Source organism: Oncorhynchus mykiss, chromosome 2 (assembly GCF_057628025.1).
Source record: "Oncorhynchus mykiss isolate SJ-2025 chromosome 2, ASM5762802v1, whole genome shotgun sequence".
NCBI lineage: Eukaryota > Metazoa > Chordata > Actinopteri > Salmoniformes > Salmonidae > Oncorhynchus > Oncorhynchus mykiss.
Window position 1 is genome coordinate 30,826,968 of NC_143023.1, and position 27,487 is coordinate 30,854,454.

General features: G+C 43.3%; 1 protein-coding gene across 1 annotated transcript; it reads left to right on the plus strand.

The window, feature by feature from the left end:
• Positions 1-36: 36 nt before the first annotated feature.
• LOC110486995 (autophagy protein 5) lies at positions 37-27,250 on the plus strand. Its single transcript, XM_021558888.3, has 8 exons — positions 37-348; positions 1,133-1,294; positions 1,642-1,769; positions 2,255-2,333; positions 8,752-8,914; positions 9,370-9,464; positions 16,840-16,957; positions 22,703-27,250. The coding sequence occupies exons 2-8, from the start codon at positions 1,187-1,189 to the stop codon at positions 22,837-22,839; spliced, it is 828 nt and encodes a 275-aa protein (XP_021414563.2). The 5' UTR covers positions 37-348; positions 1,133-1,186; the 3' UTR covers positions 22,840-27,250.
• The last annotated feature ends 237 nt before the right edge of the window (positions 27,251-27,487 follow it).

A 27,487-nucleotide genomic window follows, 5' to 3' on the forward strand; every position in this document is an offset into this window, starting at 1 on the left:
CTACGGACCGTGAAAGGGGCCATATTTGTTGTCCCTAAAGAAAACTTCTGCTGTTTCCAAGCTGTAAATGAAACTACAAATAACTACAAAATGACTTATCGATTATTTAGCGAATAATAATGAGCGTCACTAACCAACAACTTTATAGGTCCTCTTTGCACTGAATACAACCATCTCGACATGATTATTGCAATACACTACAATGAACGCTGGATGTCACTCTATACTGCAGGTTACACCTCGTCAGCGAAAAGGGGGATTTTCTTGCTTTTTTTCCTTGACAGGCGAATGACAACACCACCACGGCCCTCTTCCTTCATCGCAGCTGGTTACAAACGCTCTAGAAAAGTAAGATGTTGTTTATCATTTGTCTCAAAACTTTTAGAAATGATATGCTCCTAGTCCTACCACTTGTTTAGGGCAAACTTTCAAATGTGCCCACAGCCTCGCTACTATTTCTGCCAGTGAAGCTAGGTAGCGTACGCAGCTATCTAGCTAGTTGGCTAGCTAGCAAGTCAATACATAATAATGTACATGTAAATCGTTGCTTAGTTAACTATGTTAAATGTAATCTTATTCCTCACCACAAGTGAAGTCGTGGCTAGTTAGTTACAGTATCTAGCTAACACTTTAGCTAACTAGCACTTTGTATTTCTCCACTAGCCTAACGCTGGCTAGTTGAAGTTGTGTGTTCACAAACTGTGGTAAGATTAGAACTCTCTGCAGAGCTGTGATTGACTGGTTCAAAAGAGCGCTTGATTGACACGTTCTGTAGAGAGCTTTCGAACGTTACCATTCTGGTGTATTCTCTGGTATGAGAGAGACTGTCATTGGTGCAAAATCTGGAGTTCAAACAACAACGGGCCACTCATAGACCGATAATTATAGTTTTAGCCGTGTTTTGAGGTTATGCAGGGTTTGTTTACAATTACATTGTTTACAAACAACCAAGTAAAACAAACTCATATTTTGGGTTTGGATCGGGTACGACAGTTCAACTAAACTCATGAGGAGTTAAACTCTCATGTTATCAGTTAAACTCTTAAAATATCAATGGGTATATAACATTCATTTAAAATTCCCAAAATGAATGTACCAATCCCAGATTGACACTTTAATCTGTTGATGACAGGTGGTTTGTAGCTAGAGAATACTTCATTTATGTGCCACTGGGAGCGACAGGAGGATGGCAGATGACAAGGACGTGCTGCGGGATGTTTGGTTTGGTCGGATTCCGACCTGCTTCACACTTTACCAGGATGAGATCACAGAGAGAGAGGCCGAACCCTTCTATGTAAGTGTGACATCATGCAGACTAGTACTAAGTTTTAAAAAATGTCTCTTTGCTGGACAATGTCAGTGGAGGCTGCTGAGGGGAGGACAGCTCATAATAATGCCTGGAATGGAGCAAATAGAATGGCATCAAACACATGGAAACCATGTATTTGATACCATTCCACGAGCCTGTCCTCCCCAACTAAGGTGCAACCAACCTCATGTTCAATGGACATAGCATTTGTGACATAGGTGTAGCTAATTCAGGTCACACATGATTACTACTGAGCTGGCTTGAGCCATGGACTCTTGCAGGAACTGAGATTGAGCCCCAAATCTTCTCCCCCTCTGCTGTTCTCTCCTCAGCTCCTCCTGCCAAGGGTGAGCTACCTGACTCTGGTCACAGACAAGGTGAAAAAGCACTTCCTGAAGGTCATGAAGGCCGAAGACGTAGAGGAGATGTGGTTTGATTTCGAAGGAACGCCACTCAAATGGTGGGTGAGCTTTAAATTAGGACTGTGAGGACTCTGTGTTGTAAATTATTGACTTCTTTTAACAACTACTAGTGAATATAATGGTTAGAATTCCCTGTGCCCCTCCATAGTGTCCTAGCACAGCAGTAGAGTACATCTTTTACAGATCAGAATTGAGCATATCAACTTACCTCCTATCATCATCAACGAGTAGAGTATATACCAATTGTCTGCAGTCTTACATTTCAGGCACCAGGTGGCAGCCCAACACAAGCTTTTGACATTTGGTTGGACATGAGTCCTAATCTCACATTGACATACACACGTAACTCAGACCTTTGGGTAAATAAGGTGTATTTTCTCTAAAAACATATTAAGAGGTTACTTAGGATCCTCCCCAAGGTGAAGGAGAGGATAACTCATTATGATTCAGAGTTGGAACGGAATGAATCCCTGGTGACATGTTTCCTCAACTGATGTGGTGTGGCTGTGTTTATTCATTGCAGGCACTATCCAATCGGATTGCTGTTCGACCTACATGCCTCCAACACTGCCCTGCCATGGAGTATCACTGTGCACTTTAAGGTACAACGCAGAATTTGTTTTTGAGCAAGTTAACACAGTACATATGTATAATCCTCCAAATGCTGGCCTGTATACAGCAGAGGTTGGAAGTGAAATTATTTTCCAGTCGTTTCGTTCTGAACAGAACCACTTTTCCCCCCGTTTCGTTCCACTGTTCCGACCATATAAATACAATTCTTAACCGGTTCGAACCCCCAAAAAGTACCAGTTTATATCGTTCCTTTTTTATCCTGTGAAATCAACAGTTTTTTAAAAACATTTAGCTCATTAAATTACATCACCCAATCAGTGTGGCAAGCTTGTTGTTTACATGCATGATGGACAGACAAGTGTAGCCTATGGTGCAAGATGTGACGCATTTTGAGGGTGTGGAGAGAGCGAGAGACTGTTGAGGAAGAGGCTTGAAGCGCTGGGCATCTTGTTATGACATGCATTATATGAATTAGGTCCACAGAATTATACCTAGGAGGACAGCTTCTATGGAGGAACTTTTTAATGTCCTTTGAGCTAGCTAGCTAACAAGCTTGAGAGCGGCACCGGAATTTAAAACACGTCTTACCTTTTTGTAGTTAATAAATCCTACGTGAAACATGATAACTAGGCCTATAGTATCCTTAACTAGCTTTGAAAAAGTTTACACATTTTTCTCTTGCTAATTAAAAAATCTCTCCCTATCTTCTGAATCAAGCTTGTAACGTCAGTAGCCTATGCTTCGCAGGGGGAAGCGCAGGGAGCATAAACACGCACAGGCAAAGATTTTTAGCTTGCAGGTAAACACTGGAATACGTTTTTATTAAAAAAAAATATTTAACCAGGTAGGCCAGTTGAGAACACGTTCCCGTTTACAACTGCGACCTGGCCAAGATCAAGCAAAGCAGTGCGACAAAAAACAACAAGACAGAGTTACACATGGGATAAACAAAAGTACAGTCAATAACACTATAGAAAAATCTATATACAGTGTGTGCAAATGGAGTAAGGAGGTAAGGCAATAAATAGTCCATAGTAGAGAAGTAATTACAATTTAGCAAATTAACACGGAAGTGATAGATGTGCAGATGATGATGTGCAAGTAGAAATACTGGTGTGCAAAAAGGTCAATTAAAACAATATGGGGATGAGGTAGGTAGTTGGATGGGCTATTTACAGATGGGCCATGTACAGCTGCAGCGACCGGTAAGCTGCTCAAATAGCTGATGTTTAAAGTTATGAAAGATATGAGTCTCCAGCTTCAGTGATTTTTGCAATTAGTTCCAGTCATTGGCAGCAGAGAACTGGAAGGAAAGGTGGCCAAAGGAGGTGTTGGCTTTGGGGATGACAAGTGAGATATACCTGCTGGAGTGCGTGTTACGGGTGGGTGTTGTTATTATGACCAGTGAGCTGAGATAAGGCGGAGCTTTACCTAGCAAAGACTTATAGATGTCCTGGAGCCAGTGGGTCTGGTGACGAATTTGTAGCGAGGGCCAGCCGACGAGAGCATACAGGTCGCAGTGGTGGGTGGTATATGGGGCTTTGGTGACAAAACAGGTGGCACTGTGGTGGACTGCATCCAGTTTTCTGAGTAGACTGTTGGAGGCTATTTTGTAAATGACATCGCCGAAGTCAAGGATCGGTAGGATAGTCAGTTTTACGAGGGCAGCGTAAGTGAAGGAGGCTTTGTTGTGAAGTAGGAAGCCAATTCTAGATTTAATTTTGGATTGGAGATGCTTAAAATGAGTCTGGAAGGAGAGTTTACAGTTTAGCCAGACACCTAGGTATTTGTAGTTTTTGTGCACATATTCTAAGTCAGAACCGTCCAGAGTAGTCGGGAAGGCAGGTGCGGGCAGGCGGTGCGGGTAGCGATCAGTTGAAGAGCATGCATTTAGTTTTAATAGCGTTTAAGAGCAGTTGGAGGCCACAGAAGGAGTGTTGTATGGCTTTGAAGCTCCTTTGGAGGTTTGTTAACACAGTGTCCAAAGAAGGGCCAGATGTATACAGAATGGTGTCGTCTGCGTAGAGGTGGATCAAGGAACCACCCGCAGCAAAAGCGACATCATTGATATGTACAGAGAAAAGAGTCAGCCTGAGAATTGAACCCTGTGGTACCCCCACAGGGGGCAGTCTCTTTAACTGCCAGAGGTCCAGACAACAGCCCCTCTGATTTGACACACTGAACTCTATCTGAGAAGTAGCTGGTGAACCGGGCGAGGCAGTCATTTGAGAAACCAAGGCTGTTTAGTCTGCCGATAAGAATACGGTGATTGACAGAGTCGAAAGCCTTGGCCAGGTCGATGAAGACGGCTGCACAGTACTGGCTTTTATCGATGGCGGTTATGATATCGTTTAGTACCTTGAGCCTGGCTGAGGTGCACCCATGACCAGCTCGGAAGCCGGATTGCACAGCGGAGAAGGTATGGCTTTTGAACTTTACTTTTGAAGACTTTAGAATGGCAGGGCAGGATGGATATAGGTCTGTAACAGTTTGGGTCTAGTGTCACCCCTTTTGAAGAGGGGGATGACCGCGGCAGCTTTCCAATCTTTAGGAATCTCGGACGATACGAAGGAGAGGTTGAACAGACTAGTAATAGGGGTTGCAACAATGGCGGCAGATAATTTTAGAGAGGGTCCAGATTGTCTAGCCCAGCTGATTTGTACGGGTCCAGGTTTTGCAGCTCTTTCAGAACATCTGCTATCTGGATTTGGGTGAAGGAGAAGCTGGGGAGGCTTGGGCAAGTAGCTGCGGGGGGTGCGGCGCTGGGGTTGGGGTAGCCAGGAGGAAAGCATGGCCAACCGTAGAGAAATGCTTATTGAAATTATCGATTATCTTGGATTTATCGGTGATGACAGTGTTTCCCAGCCTCAGTGGAGTGGGCAGCTGGAAGGAGGTGCTCTTATTTTTCATGGACTTTACAGTGTCACAGAACGTTTTGGAGTTATGATGCAAATTTCTGTTTGAAAAAGCTAGCCTTTGCTTTCCTAACTGACTGTGTGTATTGGTTATTGACTTCCCTGAAAAGTTGCATATCGCGGGGATTATTCGATGCTAGTGCAGTACGCCACACTATGTTTTTGTGCTGGTTGAGGACAGTCAGGTCTGAAGTGAACCCAGGGCTATATACAGTGCCTTGCGAAAGTATTCGGCCACCTTGAACTTTGCGACCTTTTGCCACATTTCAGGCTTCAAACATAAAGATATAAAACTGTATTTTTTTGTGAAGAATCAACAACAAGTGGGACACAATCATGAAGTGGAACGACATTTATTGGATATTTCAAACTTTTTTAACAAATCAAAAACTGAAAAATTGGGCGTGCAAAATTATTCAGCCCCCTTAAGTTAATACTTTGTAGCGCCACCCTTTGCTGCGATTACAGCTGTAAGTCGCTTGGGGTATGTCTCTATCAGTTTTGCACATCGAGAGACTGACATTTTTTCCCATTCCTCCTTGCAAAACAGCTCAAGCTCAGTGAGGTTGGATGGAGAGCATTTGTGAACAGCAGTTTTCAGTTCTTTCCACAGATTCTCGATTGGATTCAGGTCTGGACTTTGACTTGGCCATTCTAACACCTGGATATGTTTATTTTTGAACCATTCCATTGTAGATTTTGCTTTATGTTTTGGATCATTGTCTTGTTGGAAGACAAATCTCCGTCCCAGTCTCAGGTCTTTTGCAGACTCCATCAGGTTTTCTTCCAGAATGGTCCTGTATTTGGCTCCATCCATCTTCCCATCAATTTTAACCATCTTCCCTGTCCCTGCTGAAAAAAAGCAGGCCCAAACCATGATGCTGCCACCACCATGTTTGACAGTGGGGATGATGTGTTCAGGGTGATGAACTGTGTTGCTTTTACGCCAAACATAACGTTTTGCATTGTTGCCAAAAAGTTCAATTTTGGTTTCATCTGACCAGAGCACCTTCTTCCACATGTTTGGTGTGTCTCCCAGGTGGCTTGTGGCAAACTTTAAACAACACTTTTTATGGATATCTTTAAGAAATGGCTTTCTTCTTGCCACTCTTCCATAAAGGCCAGATTTGTGCAATATACGACTGATTGTTGTCCTATGGACAGAGTCTCCCACCTCAGCTGTAGATCTCTGCAGTTCATCCAGAGTGATCATGGGCCTCTTGGCTGCATCTCTGATCAGTCTTCTCCTTGTATGAGCTGAAAGTTTAGAGGGACGGCCAGGTCTTGGTAGATTTGCAGTGGTCTGATACTCCTTCCATTTCAATATTATCGCTTGCACAGTGCTCCTTGGGATGTTTAAAGCTTGGGAAATCTTGTTGTATCCAAATCCGGCTTTAAACTTCTTCACAACAGTATCTCGGACCTGCCTGGTGTGTTCCTTGTTCTTCATGATGCTCTCTGCGCTTAACGGACCTCTGAGACTATCACAGTGCAGGTGCATTTATACGGAGACTTGATTACACACAGGTGGATTGTATTTATCATCATTAGTCATTTAGGTCAACATTGGATCATTCAGAGATCCTCACTGAACTTCTGGAGAGAGTTTGCTGCACTGAAAGTAAAGGGGCTGAATAATTTTGCACGCCCAATTTTTCAGTTTTTGATTTGTTAAAAAAGTTTGAAATATCCAATAAATGTCGTTCCACTTCATGATTGTGTCCCACTTGTTGTTGATTCTTCACAAAAAAATATTTTATATCTTTATGTTTGAAGCCTGAAATGTGGCAAAAGGTCGCAAAGTTCAAAGGGGCCGAATACTTTCGCAAGGTATGTTCTTAGTTCTACATTTTTTGAATAAGACATGCTTATTTAAGATGGTGAGGAAATTACTTTTAAAGAACAACAAGGCATCCTCTACTGAAGGGATGAGTTCAATATCCTTCCAGGATACCCGGGCCAGGTCGATTAGAAAGGCCTGCTCGCAGAAGTGTTTTAGGGAGCATTTGACAGTGATGAGGGGTGGTCGTTTGACCGCGGAGCCATAACAAATGCAGGCAATGAGGCAGTGATCACTGAGATTCTGATTGAAAACAGCGGAGGTGTATTTGGAGGGTAAGTTGGTTAAGATAATATCTATGAGGGTGCCCATGTTTACGGATTTAGGGTTGTACCTGGTGGGTTCCTTGATCATTTGTGTGAGATTGAGGGCATCTAGTTTAGATTGTAGGATGGCTGAGGTGTTAAGCATGTCCCAGTTTAGGTCTGAAGATAGATGGGGGGCAATCAATTCACATATGGTGTCCAGGGCACAGCTGGGAGCTGAGGGTATTCTATTTCTGGAGAGATTCATTTTTTTAATTAGAAGCTCAAACTGTTTGGGCGTAGACCTGGAATGTATGACGGAACTCTCTGAGTAGATTGCAACTCCTCCCCCTTTGGCAGTTCTATCTTGATGGAACATTTTGTAGTTGGGGATGGAAATCTCAGAATTTTTGGTGGCCTTCCTCAGCAAGGATTCAGACACGGCAAGGACATCAGGGTGGGCGGCTATGAAAAGCCAACTGACATTTACTCCTGAGGTGCTGACCTGTTGAACCCTCGACAACCACTGTGATTATTATTATTTGACCCTGCTGGTCATCTATGAACATTTGAACATCTTGGCCATGTTCTGTTATAATTTCCACCCGGCACAACCAGAAGAGGACTGGCCACTCCTCATAGCCTGGTTCCTCTCTGGGTTTATTCCTAGGTTCTGGCCTTTCTACAGAGTTTTTCCTAGCCACCGTGCTTCTACACCTGCATTGCTTGCTTTTTGGGGTTTTAGGCTGAGTTTCTGTACAGCACTTTGAGATATCAGCTGATGTAAGAATGGCTTTATAAATACATTTGATTTGATTTGGGCGAATGTGTTAAAGCAGTTGTAAAACAAACTTAGGGAGGAGGCTTCTGATGTTAACATGCATGAAACCAAGGCTTTTACAGTTACAGAAGTCAACATGAGAGCGCCTGGGGACACAGGGCCTGGGTTAACCTCTATATCACCCGATGAACAGAGGAGTAGGATGAGGGTATGGCTAAAGGCTATCAAAACTGGTCGTCTAGTGCGTTGGGGACAGAGAATAAAAGGAGCCGATTTCTGGGCGTGGTAGAATAGATTCAGGGCATCATGTACAGACTGGTATGGTAGGGTGCGGGTACAGTGGAGGTAAACCTAGGCATTGAGCGACGATAAGAGAGGTTGCATCTCTGGAGGCACTAGTTATGCTACGTTTCTGAGTGACAGCGTGAGGACTTTATTGTGTTTTGTTGTGGGACTAGAAAAAAATGCCTGGAACGTAAAAGAACGTTATTAACCGGTTCCCATGATTTTTAAATTACGGTTCTGTTCCTGAAACAGTTTGGATCACTTTTGTTCCTTGAAAATGTTTGTTATTTTCCAGTTTTCGGTTCTGTTCCCTGAACCGGTTCCAACCCCTGGTATACAGTGCTAAAAAGCAGTCCTGCCTGTGTGGTTTCTCTGAGGTAGAATTTCCCAGAGCGTGACCTGCTCCACTGCCCCTCTAACTCTGTGATCGAAGCCCACTTCATGTCCAGCATCAAGGAGGCGGATGCCCTCAAACACAAGAGCCAGGTCATCAACGACATGCAGAAGAAAGACCACAAGCAGCTGTGGATGGGTCTGCAGAACGGTGAGGGCCCCACACACATACATACACACACACACACACATATGTAAATATTGACTTTTTAGACTCTGTACCCTTATGTTCCCCTCTACTCAGCAACTTACACACCCCCAAGTCAACCAGTCAAAACCACGCCACCCACGCTCTCTGAACAGTGTCTTTGCCTCAGCTGCAAAGTTTTTCTCTTCTCACTTACCAAAATATACTCTTTTGGAAGCTTCCATAACCAAACCAGACCAGAAACAGAGAGAGAAAGAGACAGTTACAACTCCACCCAGAAGAGAAAACACATCTGAAATATTTCAAAAGCTAAAATTGTGTGAAAGTGAGATACAGGGGAGGGGAGTTAGAAACCAGGAAAGGTTACCAGGGTTTCAGAAGCCTCGTAGAGCTGGTTTAAAAACAAAAGGAGATGGGGGACAGTTTGTATGTAAATGTAGTTGTGTTGTGTTCCTCAGATAAGTTTGACCAGTTCTGGGCCATGAACCGTAAGCTGATGGAATACCCCACAGAGGAGGGAGGCTTTCGCTACATCCCCTTCAGGATATACCTGGTAAATGGGCTAACACATGCCTTGTTGACATCACAGCCAGTGTGACCTGGTCTTATGACAATGCAGTCTAGTACCTGAACTGTCCCGTAGATGGTGCTGTATGACGGACTAGTAAGGCGCTTCATGAATACCGCCTAGTCCTACGGTTATGATTAAAGTGGGCTGCTGTTGAGCAACTTTTTATTTGTTCGTAAGCTTGTAATTTGTGATCCAGTGACAGAAACAACCCTACAGAAGTGCTCAGTTGCAAAAATATTTCCTGGAGATGAATCAATGAATAACTTTTTCCCGCCCAAAATTATTTTGTCAAACTCCTTTGATTACGGCAGATCAATCAAACAATCCTCATCTTTTCCCAGAGATCACCCATTAAACTACAAATGCGTTAGCCTAATGTTTGTTCTGACCGTGTGCTTGGCCATCGTTTAGTTTGACAAGTATATAGTTGGATGTGGGCAACTCAAATAAAGCGTGCCCAAACCGTGGGATGCACGCGGGCACAGGTGAATTACTAAGGGGGATCCCGCGCATCCATGACTCAGATGAAATTCCCTCAAAATGATGAATAAGCACCAGTGTCTCATCCTGAAGGTCTGGAAAACATTAGGCCGTGTGTATCCCATAGTGTAGGAAAACTGTGGGGAAACGTTGCGCCTGGAATGGGCATGATTTTACCCAAGACTGCTTTCAATAAGCCCTCGAATTAGCTCGACTGGTATATAGCTTTGCCTACCTAATTCCATCGTATTTGAGGCCATCTCTTCTCAACAAGAATAAACAAATGAGTATAGATTGATGTGGAAATTTCTCCAGGGGAATCCGAGTAGGTTGTCAGGGCTTTGCTGCTGTGTTATAACAGATGTCAGCTTTTATGCCCATGAAATCTCTCATCAATGTGTTTACTGGAATGTTACAATCATAAATCTATTCAAAATTAAAGACCAAACAGAACAATAAAATATATCATTCATGTGTTGACTAAAACATTATAAAACCGTCTTGGCCTGTATTGACTTTTAGTTGGTAAAGGAAACAAAATGTTACCACAAAATGAGATGATGAATATTTTTTGCAACTTCCAGGAAAATGCGATGTAATGCCTAGTCTTCAATTATAATATTGTGGCCAATTCTGTCACGTGTGTATATGGCTTTCAAAAAAAAAATACAAGCAAAATTAAACAAAAGCGTGGTACAAATTTGCTTTGGGTGGGACACAACATTGGGAAACGGTGTATTGGTTGGACAACCACTACACAGACTCCCAATGCTGTGTCCCAAAACTAGGTACATATGTAACTAATTTCACACTTCAACAAATCGTTTTTTATTTTGCCTATAATAAAACGGTCCAACACAATAATAAAACAGTGGTTGTAAAACCACAGACGCGCAACAGGACTCCTTGGGTCTAGACAGAAATGTAGTTGTGTACTCCAAAGTTAACTGAACCAACGGCGGACAAAGCTATCCGGGTCCGGATGCAGAAGTCACAATTGAGGACTATATTTCAACCTGCAGGCCCCCCTCTGATGGCAAATTGCGGTCTTTAGTGTAAATAACGTGCTGCTTTTGATGCAGACAGAATGAATGACAACATTGACTCTAAATAACAGAGCACTCACTTCCCCTAGACTGTGTTCCTTATGGAACAGGGAAGCGATTTCGAGGGGATGGATTTATCTGTGTCATCGCGCCAGTCTTTTTCAGACCACCAGTTTCACGCTCCAAAAGTGACGCCACTGTGTTACAAAGTGCCAGAACCACTCAATCTTGCGGAAAGTGAAAATGATCATCCTACTGGGCAAAAAAAGCTTGAATCAACGTTGTTTCCGTGTAATTTCAACCCAAAAGAGCAATGTGATGACGTTGAATCATCGTGGGAAACTGATTGGATTTGCAAGAAGTCATTAACGTAAAGGGCATTTCGTATTTTTCTTTACCCAACTTATAACCTAAATCGAATGACATGGTTCATTTGTTTGTTGAATTTACGTTAGGTGACAACTCAAACAAATGTAAATCAAAACTAGACGTTGATGTTTGTGCCCAGTGGCATGCTTGTATTAGAGACCGGTTACATTGTTTCTCGGCAGGTATGCCTTTTTCTCCTGTGACTAAATGTTTACTCATCAACCGAATGGCAGCCGCACTAACCTTTTTTTTATGTTGGCTTTGAGAGGCACCTTCTAGGAAACTAGGTTGATAGTTTCTTAAATGTCTCTAGGGGATGATTTTACAGTGACACATCTGTTTACAAGCCCTGCTTGTGGGTGTTAAGGCAACAGATGTGAAAGCCACTGGGCATACTGTTGCAAACATTTCTTGCTCACTTATTATGTTACATAACACCCAGAATACTCAGGCCTACAAAATATTCTTCAATATTATTTTTCCCTGTTGTGTGTGTGGACTACTGTGGGAGAAATTAGGACAAGCTGGAATAGAGTGAATGGAAAGGGAATCAAACCCATGGCATATTATAGGCTAGAGTATAGTGTTAAGCTATAGACCTAGGTGTTATGGTTATGATGTTTAAGCTAAACAGATTGGCTCCTCCATGGAGGAGAGGGAGACATCCAATTACATGAGGTAGCTTACATGTATACTGTACATGACAGTGGCTGAGGGAAATGAGAGCTCAAAACAAAATCCCCTTGGAATTTTGATTTACCAGTGGAAGGTCTTGGGCTCAGTGGGAAAAGTGGTAAAGCTTTCTCTCCAACTGACTCACTCAGTGAGGGGGATTTGATTATCTGGGCTGGATGGGAGGAGTTTACACTGGGTGAAAAGTGGATAGCATTCATTTTGTACCGGGCTTGGCTCCCGTTCAAAGCCCATGGTGAAGTAGGCTGAAAACAAAAGGGACGTAGCCAAGACTAGATTAAGCACGTGGAGGAATTGCCTTCCCAATGAAATCTAGTTTGAAAATTCAAACATATATTTTATGGAAAAGCGAGAAATTCTGCAAAAAAAGAAACGTCCTCTCGCTGTCAACTAACTGCATTTATCTTCAGCAAACTTATTAACATGTGTAAATATTTGTATGAACATAACAAGATTCAACAACTGAGACATAAACTGAACAAGTTCCACAGACATGTGACGAAAAGAAATTGAATAATTTTTCCCTGAACAAATGTGGGGTCAAAATCAAAAGTAACAGTCAGTATCTGGTGTGGCCACCAGCTGCATTAAGTATTGCAGTGCATCTCCTCCTCATGGACTGCACCATGTTTGCCACTTCTTGCTGTGAGATGTTACCCCACTTCCACCAAGGCACCTGCAAGTTCCCGGACATTTCTGGGGGGAATGGCCCTAGCCCTCACCCTTCGATCCAACAGGTCCCAGACTTGCTCAATGGGATTGAGGTCCGAGCTCTTCACTGGCCATGGCAGAATACTGACATTCCTGTCTTGCAGGAAATCACACACAGAACGAGCAGTATCACGCACAGAACGAGCAGTGGCGTTGTCATGCTGGAGGGTCATGTCAGGATGAGCCTGCAGGAAGGGTACCTCATGAGGGAGGAGGATGTATTCCCTGTAACGCACAGTGTTGTGAATGCTGGCAATGACAACAAGCTCAGTCCGATCATGCTGTGACACACCGCCCCAGACCATGAAGGACCCTCCACCTCCAAATCGATCCCACTCCAGAGTACAGGCCTCGGGGGGTTGTGCCCATAGGCGACATTGTTGCCGGTGATGTCTGGTGAGGACCTGCCTTACAACAGGCCTACAAGCCCTCAGTCCAGCCTCTTTCAGCCTATTGCAGACAGTCTGAGCACTGATGGAGGGATTGTGTGTTCCTGGTGTAACTCGTGCAGTTGTTGTTGCCGTCCTGTACATGTCCTGCAGGTGTGATGTTTTTCAGAGTCAGTAGAAAGGCCTCTTTAGTGTCCTAAGTTTTCACCACTGTGACCTTAATTGCCTACAGTCTGTAAGCTGTTAGTGTCTTAACGACCATTCCACAGGTGCATGTTCATTAATTGTTTATGGTTCATTGAACAAGCATGGGAAACCGTGTTTAAACCATTTACAATGAAGATCTGTGAAGTTATTTGGATTTTTACGAATTATCTTTGAAAGACAGGGTCCTGAAAAAGGGACGTTTCATTTTTTGCTGAGTTTCTATGTTTCTAGACGATGCATCATGCTGCCTTATTGACAATATGACCGAGCATATTACTGTTCCATTTGAGAAGGGCACTCCTCCCTCCGCTTCTGCCCATTCATGTCACGGGCCAAAAATGATTATAATTATATTGATTTACTTTTGCGCACCTCAGCCACCAGTTTACTGTCAATTAGTCAGATTGAACCCACACTGGCAATTAGGCAATGGGTTGAGTTCCTTTGCTCGCTTCAGTCAGGGAGAGCGAGTCTCTTTTCCCCTGACCTCTCATCGTCAGAGAGTTAATGACGCATCGCTCTTGGGTGTCGCCAGGTGGTACTCTGCTAGCTCTGGTGTCACACAAACTGAAAAGAAAGTGTCTCTGTCCAAGAGTATCGCTCTTCTATCCAGGATCAATGGCCCCCTCTTTGTATGGTACCCAGGTCAATTATTCATGGCGGTTTTTAAAAATGCAACGAAGTAGCTGTCACTTATCGCACTCTCTCCACTCCAGCTCCTGGCATAATCCCACACAAACTCTACGCTTCCTGTCAGTGAGTCACTCTTTCTGGTAACCCAAGAGCCAGCTTCGCGCCTTTAGAGCCACCTTCCCTACCATGCGCCCGGCGGTGTTAGTTACAGCTCCGTTACCCAAACCCTCCCGTTGCAGGTTTCCTTTTCACAGCTCCCATGATTAGTTGCTATTGTGTGTCTGACTCGCCGTTTGTCACCTCAGAGGCCCCTGGTTTCCCCGAACTGATAAACAAACTGGTTTCCCAGAACTGATAGCAACCCGATCGCCGGTGTCCGTGTACGAATGCCTGATCTTCTGGACCATATCCAGCGAGCGTCACCTTTCTCATTGCACTCAGATCAGAGACTGGGTAGCAAGCACCACTTTTTATATTTTACTAGATGTGTCTGTAGGTGGACTCTTTTCTTCAATTGGTCATTATCAATAAAACATCTCAAAATGGTGTAGAGCGTTTGATTTGGCTGCTGGGGGCAAGGAGACCCCCTAAAACCATTGACAACTGCATGCCGTTTTCAAGGGATTGTTAAATGTTATAACTTCTTGGTTGTAATATCATCACCTCTAGAAGAGCATAGACAGAACTAGACATTTTAGATTATTCCATGCAAATCAATTGCGCACATTTAGCTCTATCAGAGTTATACAGCAAGTAACAGCGTGCTTTTCATGATCATTAAACATCAATTGATCATGTAATTTCAGATGCGTGAGGGTAGCCCTATCCATTTGAAATGTAACTAGCTAGCTTACCAAACAACGTGTCATTTAGTTTGCGTCATCAGAGATTAGGCTTTTGGAAAGAGCTTGTCATCGGCAAGTCCTCGTGCTGGTGAAGTTGTCAGTCAGACTACTGTCATCACTACTATAGATGGCAAGCAAATATAGCCATCTAGTTTGTCTACTGAATGTTAGCTTGTTACCTAGCCATATTGACGTAATCTGTTATTAGCTAGCCAATTATATGTTATTACCTCGGTGCCTGTCATGTCTGTCAGCAGCAATCATAATTAAACACTTAAAAACAATTTTAAAAAGGGGGTAATGTTGGCCTCCCGGGTGGCGCAGTGGTTAAGGGCCAGCTGTGCCATCAGAGTCCCTGGGTTCGCGCCCAGGCTCTGTCGTAACCGGCCGCGACCGGGAGGTCCGTGGGGCGACGCACAATCGGCCTAGCGTCGCCCGGGTTAGGGAGGGCTTGGTCGTTAGGGGTGTCCTTGTCTCATCGTGCACCAGCGACTCCTGTGGCGGGCAGTGTGCGCTAACCAAGGTGGCCAGGTGCACGGTGTTTCCTCCGGCGCATTGGTGCGGCTGGCTTCCGGGTTGGATGCGTGCTGTGTTAAGAAGCAGTGCGGCTTGGTTCGGTTGTGTATCGGAGGACGCATGACTTTCAACCTTCGTCTCTCCCGAGCCCGTACGGGAGTTGTAGCAATGAGACAAGATAGTAGCTACTACAACAATTGGATACCACGAAATTGGGGAGAAAAAGGGGTAAAAAAAAAAATTTAATAAAAGGGGGTAGCTAACTTCACTAGATAGGTCTACGCTGCAGTTGGAGAGGAAAAGTTCTAAGTTTCTATTGCAAAGTAAACATTGTCAGCTACATCGGCAAATGCACCCTTTTGTTGATTGACAGGCAGAGCCCACAAAGGATGGGAAAATGAACCTAAACCACTTACACTTGTCAGGTATAGTTCACTTTATCACTCAAATATCCAGTTAATGGCGGCCAATATTGAGAGATATCATGAGGCTACACTCATGTATGACATGATCAATTGCACCTAACTTTTATCACTGGAGTAGCCTGTGATTGAATCGTCAGAGACTTTGGTTTATTTAGTTGTATATTCATTTGGGGCGCAGTTCCCGAGGGCTTGGGTCAGTGCCAGAAATAATCGAGTCGTGACTTGTAGCCTAGAATAAGCACTTAATTTTATGTTCTTGCATTGGAGCTATTGTGTGGCTTTGTCAAGCTATTGCATAAAAGTACTTGAGTAATAAATTAAGTAACTTATTGCAAACAGGATGCATGTTTTGGAATATTTGTTTTCTGTACCGACTTCTTTTCACTCTTGTCATTTAGGTTAGTATTGTGGAGTAACTACAATGTTGTTGATCCATCCTCAGTTTTCTCCTGTCATGACCATTAAACTCTGTAACTGTTTTAAAATTAGCCTCATGGTGAAATCCCTGAGCGGTTTCCTTCCTCTCTGGCAACTGAGTTAGGAAGGACGCCTGTATCTTTGTAGTGACTGGGTGCATTGATACACCATCCAAATCCTAATTAATAACTTCACCAGGCTCAAAGGGATATTCAGTGAATCTGTGCTTGAATTCACTGCTCAACCGAGGGACCTTACATGTGTGGGGTACAGAGATGGGGTAATCATTACGAAATTAATTAATGTTAAACACTATTTTTGCACACAGAGTGAGTCCATGCAATTTATTGTGACTTTTTAAGCACATTTTTACTCCTGGATGTATTTAGGCTTGCCATAACAAAGGGGTTGAATACTTATTGACTCAAGACATTACAGTTGTTAATCTTTTACATTGTTGGGTATTGCATGTAGATCACGGGCACACAATCTCAATTTAATCCATTTTAAATTCAGGCTGTTACACAACAAAATGTGGAAAATATCAAGGGGTGTGAATACTTCCCGAAGGCACTGTATGTAATTTATTTGTCATGCTCTGATTCCTCTCCCCACTCTCCGTGTAGACGATGAGTGACAGGCCATTCATCCAGAAGTTGTTTCGCCCCATCTCGTCCGACGGCTACACACACACTCTGGGGGATCTGCTGAAGGAGGTGTACCCCGTGGCCATATCCAGCGACGGTACTTACCTACTCATAGACATTGCACTACACTAATTACACCTATACTACATATACCTCTCTTACACACACACACACACACACACACACACACACACAGTACACACACACACACACAGTAAACACACACACACACACACACAGTAAACACACACAGTCCCACACAGTAAACACACACAGTCCCACAAGAGAAAGCAGACCTGTTTCTTCCTCACTGTGCTATCAAAGGGTGCTCTGCATCTCACAGGAAGCCAGAGGATAAAAGACATCAGCCATGTAGGTCTATTTTATTTACACAGTAAAATAGGACTTTTAGAGATAAAACACAGGAGAGGGTCAAGGAGGGAAAATAGTCGCCCTCATGTGAAAGAGTGAAAAGCAATGGGGAGGGGAAGAAAATACATAGTGGAATGAGGAGCGGCGCTAGATGTAGAGAAGAGGGAGCGATGGAGAGAGAGAGGCAGCCTAAACAGGTAGTGTCTGGAGGGCTGTGCAGAGGAAGTAGATAAGCAGACAATGGAGCTGTGAGACAGAGGACCTGCAGGACAATCACCTGCATGGAGCAATGCACCACTACCATTACTTCTGTTCTGTCTGCCTGCCTGACTGCCTGCATCTCTTTCTCTCTCTCTCTCTGTCTGCCTGCCTGCCTACCTGCCTCTCTCTTTCGCTCTCTGTCTGCCTCCCTCATGTCTTTCTCTTGCTTGCTCCTTCTCTCCCACTCTCTTGCTTTATCAAGAATCGCTATATTTTCTATTCTTACCCTTCCTTTACTTATATAATCTCTTTTATCCATTTCCCTCTTTTCTTAATTCCATCTCTCCTCTCCTCTGAGGGTGGTGGTGGCTTGGCTTGATAAAGGTGAAAGTGCTGCTTTGTTGTGTTTCTCTTTCTTCCTCACTGGGGAGATGGGTGTGCGATAGCGGGGGAATACAGCGGTGTGTTTGGATTAGAGGGACTGGGGGGGGGGGGTACTCAGGCAGCCTAATGGTGGCATTGTTCACAGGTGTATTCTGGGGACCCGATTCCCTGTGAGGACCTATCGGATAAGGATGTCCCAGCACTCTGTGATGTTTCAAACATCAAACCAACATTTTTTTTAAACATTCCCCTCTGTTTTGTCTGGAAGCCTTGATGGCCCTTCAAGCACTCCCGAAACCTGTCAAACTGAACTAACCCAACGAAACATGTAACCAGGGGTTATATTAACTGGGGATTCCCAGCATATGGCAGCGTGATACTCAGATGAGTCGTACTGTTACCGGACCGGACCGACGTTCTTCCACCCACGCAGGAAAATCGGACGTCAGCATCTTATTCTGATTAGCAGTCGGTTGGTCAGCTTTGACGTCTGCGAATTCTTTGTTTTGACCAAGGTATTAGACATGGTTTAACTGGGTTAGAGGCAGGAGAGATGTCTGAACAGTAACACGTTTCTCCCCATGTATGACGCAGGACAAGTTCAATTGCACAAGCCTCAGAAAGAGTTGCCTCGGCGGGTCAAAGCCTTCCGAGAATTCCCCCGTCATGTCCTTTACAGATGTGACATGTTTCTTTTATAAAGAAAAACTGTTTTTGTGGTGATATTTCTAATAAGTGGAGAATGCAGAAATCCCCCCCGACTGACAAGCCCACGCGCCAACAATAGTCGCCTACACACCCCTCTTATTGATTTTACTCATTCATGGTACAGCCCACAGAACAAAGGAGTGAAACTATTGGCCAATCCGCCCACACAGAACACCACAGTCAGTATCAATAGCGAATCCAGTCTCTTCTCATCAAACGGGCCGTCTCACTGTTCAGAGTGCGGGGGTGTTCTGGGTTTCAGTGGTTGGTTTGATATGAGGGACGGTGGGTGTGTGAGGTGTTGCTAGGTGTTGAGTAGGGGGAGGCAGAAATGAGACAGAGGTCTCCAAGTCAATACCTTATGGTCTGTTTATTGTATAACTGCAAACTCCATTTCCCTGTTCTTTCTTAGAAATGCAGTTGAGGAGTTTATTCATGAAAGAACAAACTACTTAACTTTCTGAAGGAAATTACTCTTATGAGACGTCATAAGACAAACATGTTTTTCAGGTCTAGAGAGATGTATTGATAGATTTATACCTGCCAGTTCCCCCTAACATACACACATATTTCTTATTGGCCGGTCAGTGTGTTGATTGAGTTCTGGTGTAACTATTTTGTCTTGGCTGGCCTCACTGCAGGGATGAATGGGCTTGCGGCCTTCTTAAATTGGACTTTGCTATACTTAAGTAACAAAACACCATGTCTTGACTGTTAGTCGCCGCAATACTCAACCGCAGTGTGTGTTCATGGGTGAGCAAATGTGTCATCTTTTATTTTTATTCAAATATGGTGGTCAATATTCCTCTTTAGAACTAAGTTGTTATGGAGTTGTACATACTATTTAGGGAATAGGGTGCCATTTGGGATGCATGCATTACTATAGTAATGCATTAACATTAATCAAACACAACTTGATTGGCCCAAATCACAATAGGAATGTATAACAACCATGTATGCATCCGAAATGCCACCCTATTCCCTAAATAGTGCACTACTTGTGACAAGAGCCCATAGGTCTCTGGTTAGCCATGTTAATGGCTCACAGCAGCATAGTGTGATTCAGATGTGAAAACATCTCTGTCAGTCTTCCTAAGAGCCCTAATATTATGTCACGTTCCAGTAAAACCTAGGGTCCATGCCTTCTGGCCACAGTATAGAAGGATCCATGGAAAATACACAGTAGAATTCTATCTGGAGGACTCAAAATCCTTCCACTATGACACAGCGCTTTCACAACGTTTCAGAGGAGAATTACAAATTAATCACATTGGTCTCCACCCTCTGAAAAAGATATGACAACCATAAGAGGGCCCACCAGACCATACATTCTGTGTGCAGGTATTCAAGCTGTGTATTTTTGGGATGAATTTCCCTTGTCATAGTGAGAGTGTCAGGGGAGCCCCCCCCCCCCCCCCCCCCCCCCCCACGTGTGCCTGCTACTGTCACCAGGGGCACAGTATGTGGAAGAGAGAGGGAAAGACAGAGAAAGTGAGATTGCAATATGAATGTCAGTACTTGTGAGTGTATTGATCGTATGTGTGCGATCGTATCTGTGATCATAGAATATACATATAAATTGCTATGTATGGCTGTACGTAGGGCGGCCTAGCGGTTAAGAATGTTGGGCCAGCAACTGAAAGGTCGCTGGTTTAAATCCTAGAGCCAACTCGGTGAAAAATCTGACAATGTGCCCTTGAGCAAGGCACATAACCCTAATTGCTCCTGTAAATCGCTCTGGATGAGCGCATCTGCTAAATGACTAAAATGTTAAAATGTACATTGCTGGAACGGCATCATGAACACAGGCCACAATCGATAATGCAGTCATTGTTTTACTTTCTCGAGAACAGTAGTTGGTTTAAAGTGGGATCAAGTTATTTCAATGTAATAAACCTTAAAATTATACTAAGGGAAACTGAGTTAACAAATAATACATAGAATGTATACTTGTTTTATTTATTGAATTAACAAACTTATGCAACACCCAATTCCCCTGTGTGAAAAATAAGTTGCCCTCTGGCACTCAATAACTGGTTGTGCCACCTTTAGCTGCAATTACTGCAACCAAATGCTTCCTGTAGTTGTTGATCAGTCTCTCACGTCTTGGCCCACTCTTGCATGCAGAATAAATTTGTGGATTAGGTGTGGAATTTGACTAAGCTATAACTTCAAATTTGTTTGGCTTTTTAACTATTTTCATGTAGACTTGATTGTGTTTTGCATCATTGTCTTGCTGTATGACCCAGCTGAGCTTCAGTTTCAGCTCACAGATGAATAGCCAGACATTCTCCTGTAGAATTATCTGAGACCGAGCAGAATTCATGGTTCCTTCTATTAAGACAAGTCGTCCAGGTCCTGAGGCAGTAAAGCATCCCCAAACCATCACTCTACCACCACCATGCTTGACCGTTGGTATGAGGTTCTTACTGTGGAATGCAGTGTTTGATTTTCGCCCGACATAATGTCATCTCATCCAAAAAGTTGACTCAAGTCTGCCAAAAAGCGCCTGGATGATCATCAAGACTCTTGGAAGAATGTTCTACAGACATATGATTCAAAGGTAAAACACTGCGTTCCACAGTAAGAAACTCATACCAACGGTGGTGGTAGTGTGATGGTTTGGGGATGCTTTGCTGCCTCAGGACCTGGACGACTTGCCTTAATAGAAGAAACCATGAATTCTGCTCTGTATCAGAGAATTCTACAGGAGAACGTCAGGCCGTCCGTCTGAGCTGAAACTCAACTGGGTCATGCAGCAAGACAATGATCCAAACACTCGATCAAGTCGACATGAAAATAGCTAAAAAGCAACTAATTTGAAGTTCTGGACTTGCCTACCTGGTTAAATAAAGGTTCAATAAATAAATACAATTTTAAAAACCACATGTTGCTGAGTTAAGCAGTTCTGCATGTAAGAGTGGGCCAAGACGTGAGAGACTGATCAACAACTACAGGAAGCATTTGGTTGCAGTAATTGCAGCTAAAAGTGGCACAACCAGTTATTGTGTGAGCAATTACTTTTCCACACAGGGGTATTGGGTGTTGCATAACTTTGTTTATTAGATACATTTGTAAAAAAAATATATATAATAATTAAAAAGTGTTATTTTGTAGAATCGGGTTCCTCTTATGTAATTAGGTTTTGGTTGAAAATCTGATAACATTCATTATCAAAAATAGTGAAAATCAGAAAGTATTTAAATAATTTTTCACGGCACTGTATTTCCATACTATATACCAGTCTGCAGGTGGTGGGTGTGCCTGAGGAGCTTCTTACTAACCCTGGATTCTTCACTTTCTAACGATCGTAACGGTCGTTCAGATATTACGTGTACATGCAACAGTATGCATCTTTTGGTAACGTATAAGGAGAAACGGTCAGTGTATGTGTGTATATGTGTGTAGTCATATAGACACTGAGCTCCTACATGACTTGGCTACGGCCCCCTCTAGTGTTTTGACCCCGCCCTTCCCCTCAGTGCTCTGATATGAGTGGGTGAAAGGTCGTGACCTGGGGCCCAGTGTCTCTGAAGGGGTGGGGCTACCGTTGCTTTGAGTAAACCAGTAACTTACAGATATCGATGTACACACACACAACATATGCCCTTCAGATGCGTCTACCTGCTGGCAATCTTTCACACATTTCATGCACGTAGCCATACATCCAAACACAGAGCGCATGCAGATTATCATACTAACTCTCTCTCTCACACACACACACACACTCTCTCTCTCACGCACACACAGAAACACACACGTGCACACCTCATCGGGCCATCCGAGTGAGGCTAATTTGTCTTGCTATGTGACCCGTGGTCAGTCCCTGGGTCAGGCCTGGTCACTGTGATTGATTAATCAGTCTGTCGCTAGCCGAGAGCCTTCGGTCATTCTGAGGTGAGAGGGACAACTTAAACACACGCTCACTTAACTATCGCTTGCACACACACACAAACTCCCACACTGTAATCTATGAGTGGGGATGTTTTTAAGAAAATTCTAGCATTTCTGTTTGTAGAAATATATGGAGTCCGACACAAAGTCAAAAGGATTTTTAAGTTGGAGCTCCCTCTCATCCTCCATCTCCCCTCCCTCCCTCCCTCCCTCCCTCCCTCCCTCCCTCCCTCCCTCCCTCCCTCCCTCCCTCCATGTCTCCCTTTTCTCTCTCCTTATACAGACGAGTCCAAGCGCTACCAGGTGGTGATCCATGGGATTGAGCCCCTGCTGGAGACCCCGTTGCAGTGGCTGAGCGAGCACCTCAGTCACCCTGATAACTTCCTCCACATCAGCGTCATACCCGCGCCTAGCGACTGACACCCCTGGCAAATTTTGTAACACCCGGCAACTAGGAATGTTGCAAACTCCGAACGGACTCTTTAGAGAGCAGGAAAACCCACGTGACTGGGGGGGGACGAAGAGTGACGCAATCGCAGTGTGACGTCATCTCATTCAACTTGTCTCAAAAAGGAGCCCACCAGGAGAAAATGTACCCTTCTGTTCTCCATCTCTTTTCCTCTCCTCCTTCGCCCTCTGTCTCTTTTGGACCATTATGTGTTTGGGGAAAGTTGTTCCGCCCAAAATGTGGAAGGCCAAGCAGAAAGAGGGCTGATCCGTTTAAAAAGAGAGGCAGCAAGATGCCGCTTACCACCTCCTCTCTCCTCTTCCTCCTCCTAGAGAAAGAGACAGAGCCCCGACATGCCTAGTGGGACCCCCTACAAACAGAAGTTGCCTTAGTTTTCCCGAGTCACATCATGCGCTACACGGCTGGACGTTCATAAAGTCACACTGAGTTTACATGGTTGTACTGTATGCCACTGAGGAGTGAAAGGGGATTTTTAAAGACACTTCTTCATTCTTTCTCTCACTGTATTTTTATATTCTCCATCTTCCTCACTGTATTTCCTGTCTCTTTCTTCTCTCTCTTCCTCCCTCCCCCTCTTTCTCTCTCGTGTCATTTACTGCCGATGCTCTCTCATCTCCGTAGCTAATTTATCTATTGGAATTCCTTCTGCTACTAATGAGACCGCTAAACTTCTCTCCATGCCAAGCCTTGGGGTTGTGTGTGTGTAATGTAATTAGAGACATAATTTAAAGTCTCCTAGAGGGGGTGAGGAAGGTGTGAAGAGTACGAATGGAATCATGTCTGTCTTCTCTCTTCCGTGTCAAAGGGAAACGGAGCCAGACATGTCATTTGGAGTGTGTTGCAGTCGAAGGGGAGGGAAACTTTTGATGTCACACCTGTCTTAGCACGTCGGGCTTCCTCATTCGCCGCCTAGGATGATGGGAGAGGGGAGTTTACAGCTCAGTCAGGGCTGGGCTCGACGTGGGGTACTGTCTGAGGGGTAGGCATGTGCATACGTGTGTGTATGTACATGTCTGTATGGGTACTTTTTACACATTTTGTTGTTACAAAGTGGGATTAAAATGCATTTAATTGTCATTTTTGGTCAATTATTGACACAAAACACTCTGTAATGTCAAAGTGGAAGACAAATTGTAACATTTATTAACAAAATGCAAAAAAATTAAACTACTATATCTTGATAAGTATTCTCCCCCCTGAGACTACATGTTAGAAATGCCTTTGGCAGTGATTACAGCTGTGAGTATTTTTGGCTAAGTATATAAGAGCTTTACACACCTGGATTGTACACTATTTGCCCATTATTCTTTAAAAAAGTATTCAAGATCTGTCAAGTTGGTTGTTGATCATTGCTAGATAGCCATTTTTATGCCTTGCCATACATTTTCAAGCAGATTTATGTCAAAACTGTAACTAGGCCACTCAAGAACATTCACTGTGTTCTTTGTAAACAACTCCAGTGTAGATTTGGCTTTGTGTTTTAGGTTCTTGTTCTGCTGAAAGGTGAGTTTGTCTCCCAGTGTCTGTTGGAAAGAACATTGAATCAGATTTAGCCTGTGCTTAGCCTTATTCTGTTTCTTTTTATCCTAAAAAAAACTCCCTAGTCCTTGCTGATGACAAGCAAACCCATAACATGATGCAGCCACCACAATGCTTGAAAATATGGAGATTGGTACACAGTAATGTGTTGTATTTGATTTGCCCCAAACATAACGCTTTGTATTCAGGACAAAAAGTAAATTTCTTTGCCACATTTTTTTGCAGTATTATTTAAGTGCCTTGTTGCAAACAGGATGCGTGTTTTAGAATATTTTTAATCTGTACATGCTTCTTTGCACTCTGTCATTTAGGTTAGTATTGTGGAGTAACTACAATGTTGTTGATCCATCCTCAGTTTTCTCATATCACAACCATTAAACTCTGTAACTGTTTTTAAATCACCATTGGCCTCATGGTGAAATCCCTGAACAGTTTCCTTCCTCTCCGGCAATTGAGTTAGGAAGGACACCTGTATCTTTGTAGTGATTGGGTGTATTGATACACCCTCCAAAGCCTAATTAATAACTTCACCATTCTCAAAGGGATATTCAGCGTCTACTGTACCAATCAGTGCCCTTCTTTGCGCGGCATTGAAAAACCTCCCTCGTCTTTGTGGTTGAATCTCTGCTTAAAATGTCCTACTCGATTGAGGGACATTAGCTAAATGTATGTGGGGTACAGAGATGGGGGTAGTCATTCAAAAATCATGTTAACCATTATTATTGAACACAGAATGAGTCCAATTTATGTGACTTGTTAAGCACATTTTAACTCCTGAACTTATTTAGGCTTGCCATAACAAAGGGGTTGAATAATTATTGACTCAAAACATTTCAGATTTTTTTTTAAATATACTTTTTTGTAATTCCACTTTAACATTATGGGTTATTGTGTGTGACACAATCTCAATTTAATAGCTAAATGTGGAAAAAGTAAAGTGATGTGAATACTTTCTGAAGGCACTGTGTGTGTGCGTGTGTGTGTGTGTGACTGCACACAGCGGACACAGACTTTTGACTCAGTCACAAAGACACACGCTGATGATGAAAAGCAGAGCTAGACTCTCATCTTGCTGACATATTTGTCTTGTTGGGATTTCCCAGTCAACCTATTGGATTGAGTTGCTCAATACTGACAGCTCTGGCTGTATCTCAATTGCAGAGATTTTAAATATCTCTATTGCATGTGTATACTGCCATTCCTCCTCCAAGCCCTTGGCAGCATGTCTCGCAACTCACCCAAAGGGATCCTCGGCAATCATTTATTTTTCATTACGATGGGGAAGTACAGGTAACTGCCACAATAAAGCAAACCCCAACATAAAGTGTCTTAATAGGGTGTTGGGCCACCAGAACAGCTTCGGTGCACTTTGACATAGATTCTACAAGTGTCTGGAACTTTATTGGAGGGATGTGACACCATTCTACCATGTGAAATTCCATCATTTGGTGTTTTGTTGGTGGTGGAAAACGCTGTCTCAGGCACCACTACAGAATCTCCCATAAGTGTTCTTTAAACCCCCTATGCTTTTTTCAGACCCTCTTTCAGTCTCTAAGATTTGATTAATTTAGCAGACGCTCTTTTTCAGATCTCTTCTAGCCTTGGTAGCCAAAATAATGGGTACATGACCCTGAGAATGATGGGATGTTAATTTCTTAATTAACTCAGGAACCACACCTGTGTGGAAGCGCCTGCTTTCAATATACTTTGTATCCCTCATTTACTCAAGTGTTTCCTTTATTTTGGGAGTTACCTATATATGGGACACAATGTCTGACCCCTGTTCTCCAATTGTCCCTCTGTTCCCCAGGTCATCACTTAGTTCATCCTGTTGTGGTTGTTGTCGTGTTTTAATTCATGGCCATACCCCCCCCCCCTTAGAAATCAGACCGTGATGCGTCATTAAGGCTGAGGTGGCAACGAAAGGTCACTAAGCAGGTCACTGGGCATGCTCTGTACTTAGGCAGTGTGATGATTGATGTTTGTGTTTTTTTTTGCTTTCACCATCAACAACAACCCCAAATGCTCCCCCAATGTGTTCCAACAATAGCCAAACCCTTACTGTCCTAGTCATTGGCACTAGATTCCGCGAAACCGAGCTCTCTCTCACACACACACACACACACATTTGTTTGTGTTTAACATGTTACAAGGGGCTGAGAGCAGTCAGAGGGTATCAGACACATGAGAGTGATTAGTAATTTAGAGGAATCCATGACTGTATTCCCTCCATGCTGCATCCCCGTGGGATAGAGAGCAAGATTAGGGAGAGAGGATGAGTGCGTAGCTGAGGTGGCCAACGGGCCTTTTCTCGGCACAAGCTCACTAAGGGGGATTTTCTGCTCTATATTTCTACATTTGGACTCTGAGCTTATTTACAAATACTGTAGTTTTTCTTCCACCACACAAACACACACACACTAGTCAATATGCAAACAAGGGTTCTGAGGTACTTTTCTGTCCCTCTGCTGTTTGTCTTTTATCCCTTCCTCTACTTTCTCTTGGTGACAGCGATCATACTTACAGCACAGGTACAAACAGAACCATCCAGTCAGTGGAAGCGTTACTAATGAAATATTTCTTGATTAACGGGCGCTATCTTCAACTATCAGATCTTACCTGGATTCAGCGGTTTTCTCACTTTTAACTCTGCAACAAACAACAAAAATCTGCATTATTTTTCTGTTTTTTTATTTGTTTTCTCTCCAAATACACTATTTTGCAGTGGCTTTTCTTTCGTTTGCTACTTACTGCAATGATTACAATACAATGCTGTAAAAATGTTTTTGTGTAGAATTAAAAATGAAATTGTTTCATACTGTAGTTCTGGGCTATGCCTGTCTTTTTGTTCCTGTTCTGGTTTGAGTTATCATGATTGGGGTTGTTATGCATCTTATTTCTACATCAAATGTTTTTATTTCTATATGAAAACCTAATCTCCCAGAGTTTGTCTTTGTCATTTATTGGTGTTTATTTGAGGTTCAGGGGGTGGTAAAGGGTGTACAAAATGTATCTGAGAATCGTAGACTATTAGTTTTATTTTCAATCCTTTAAAAAAAT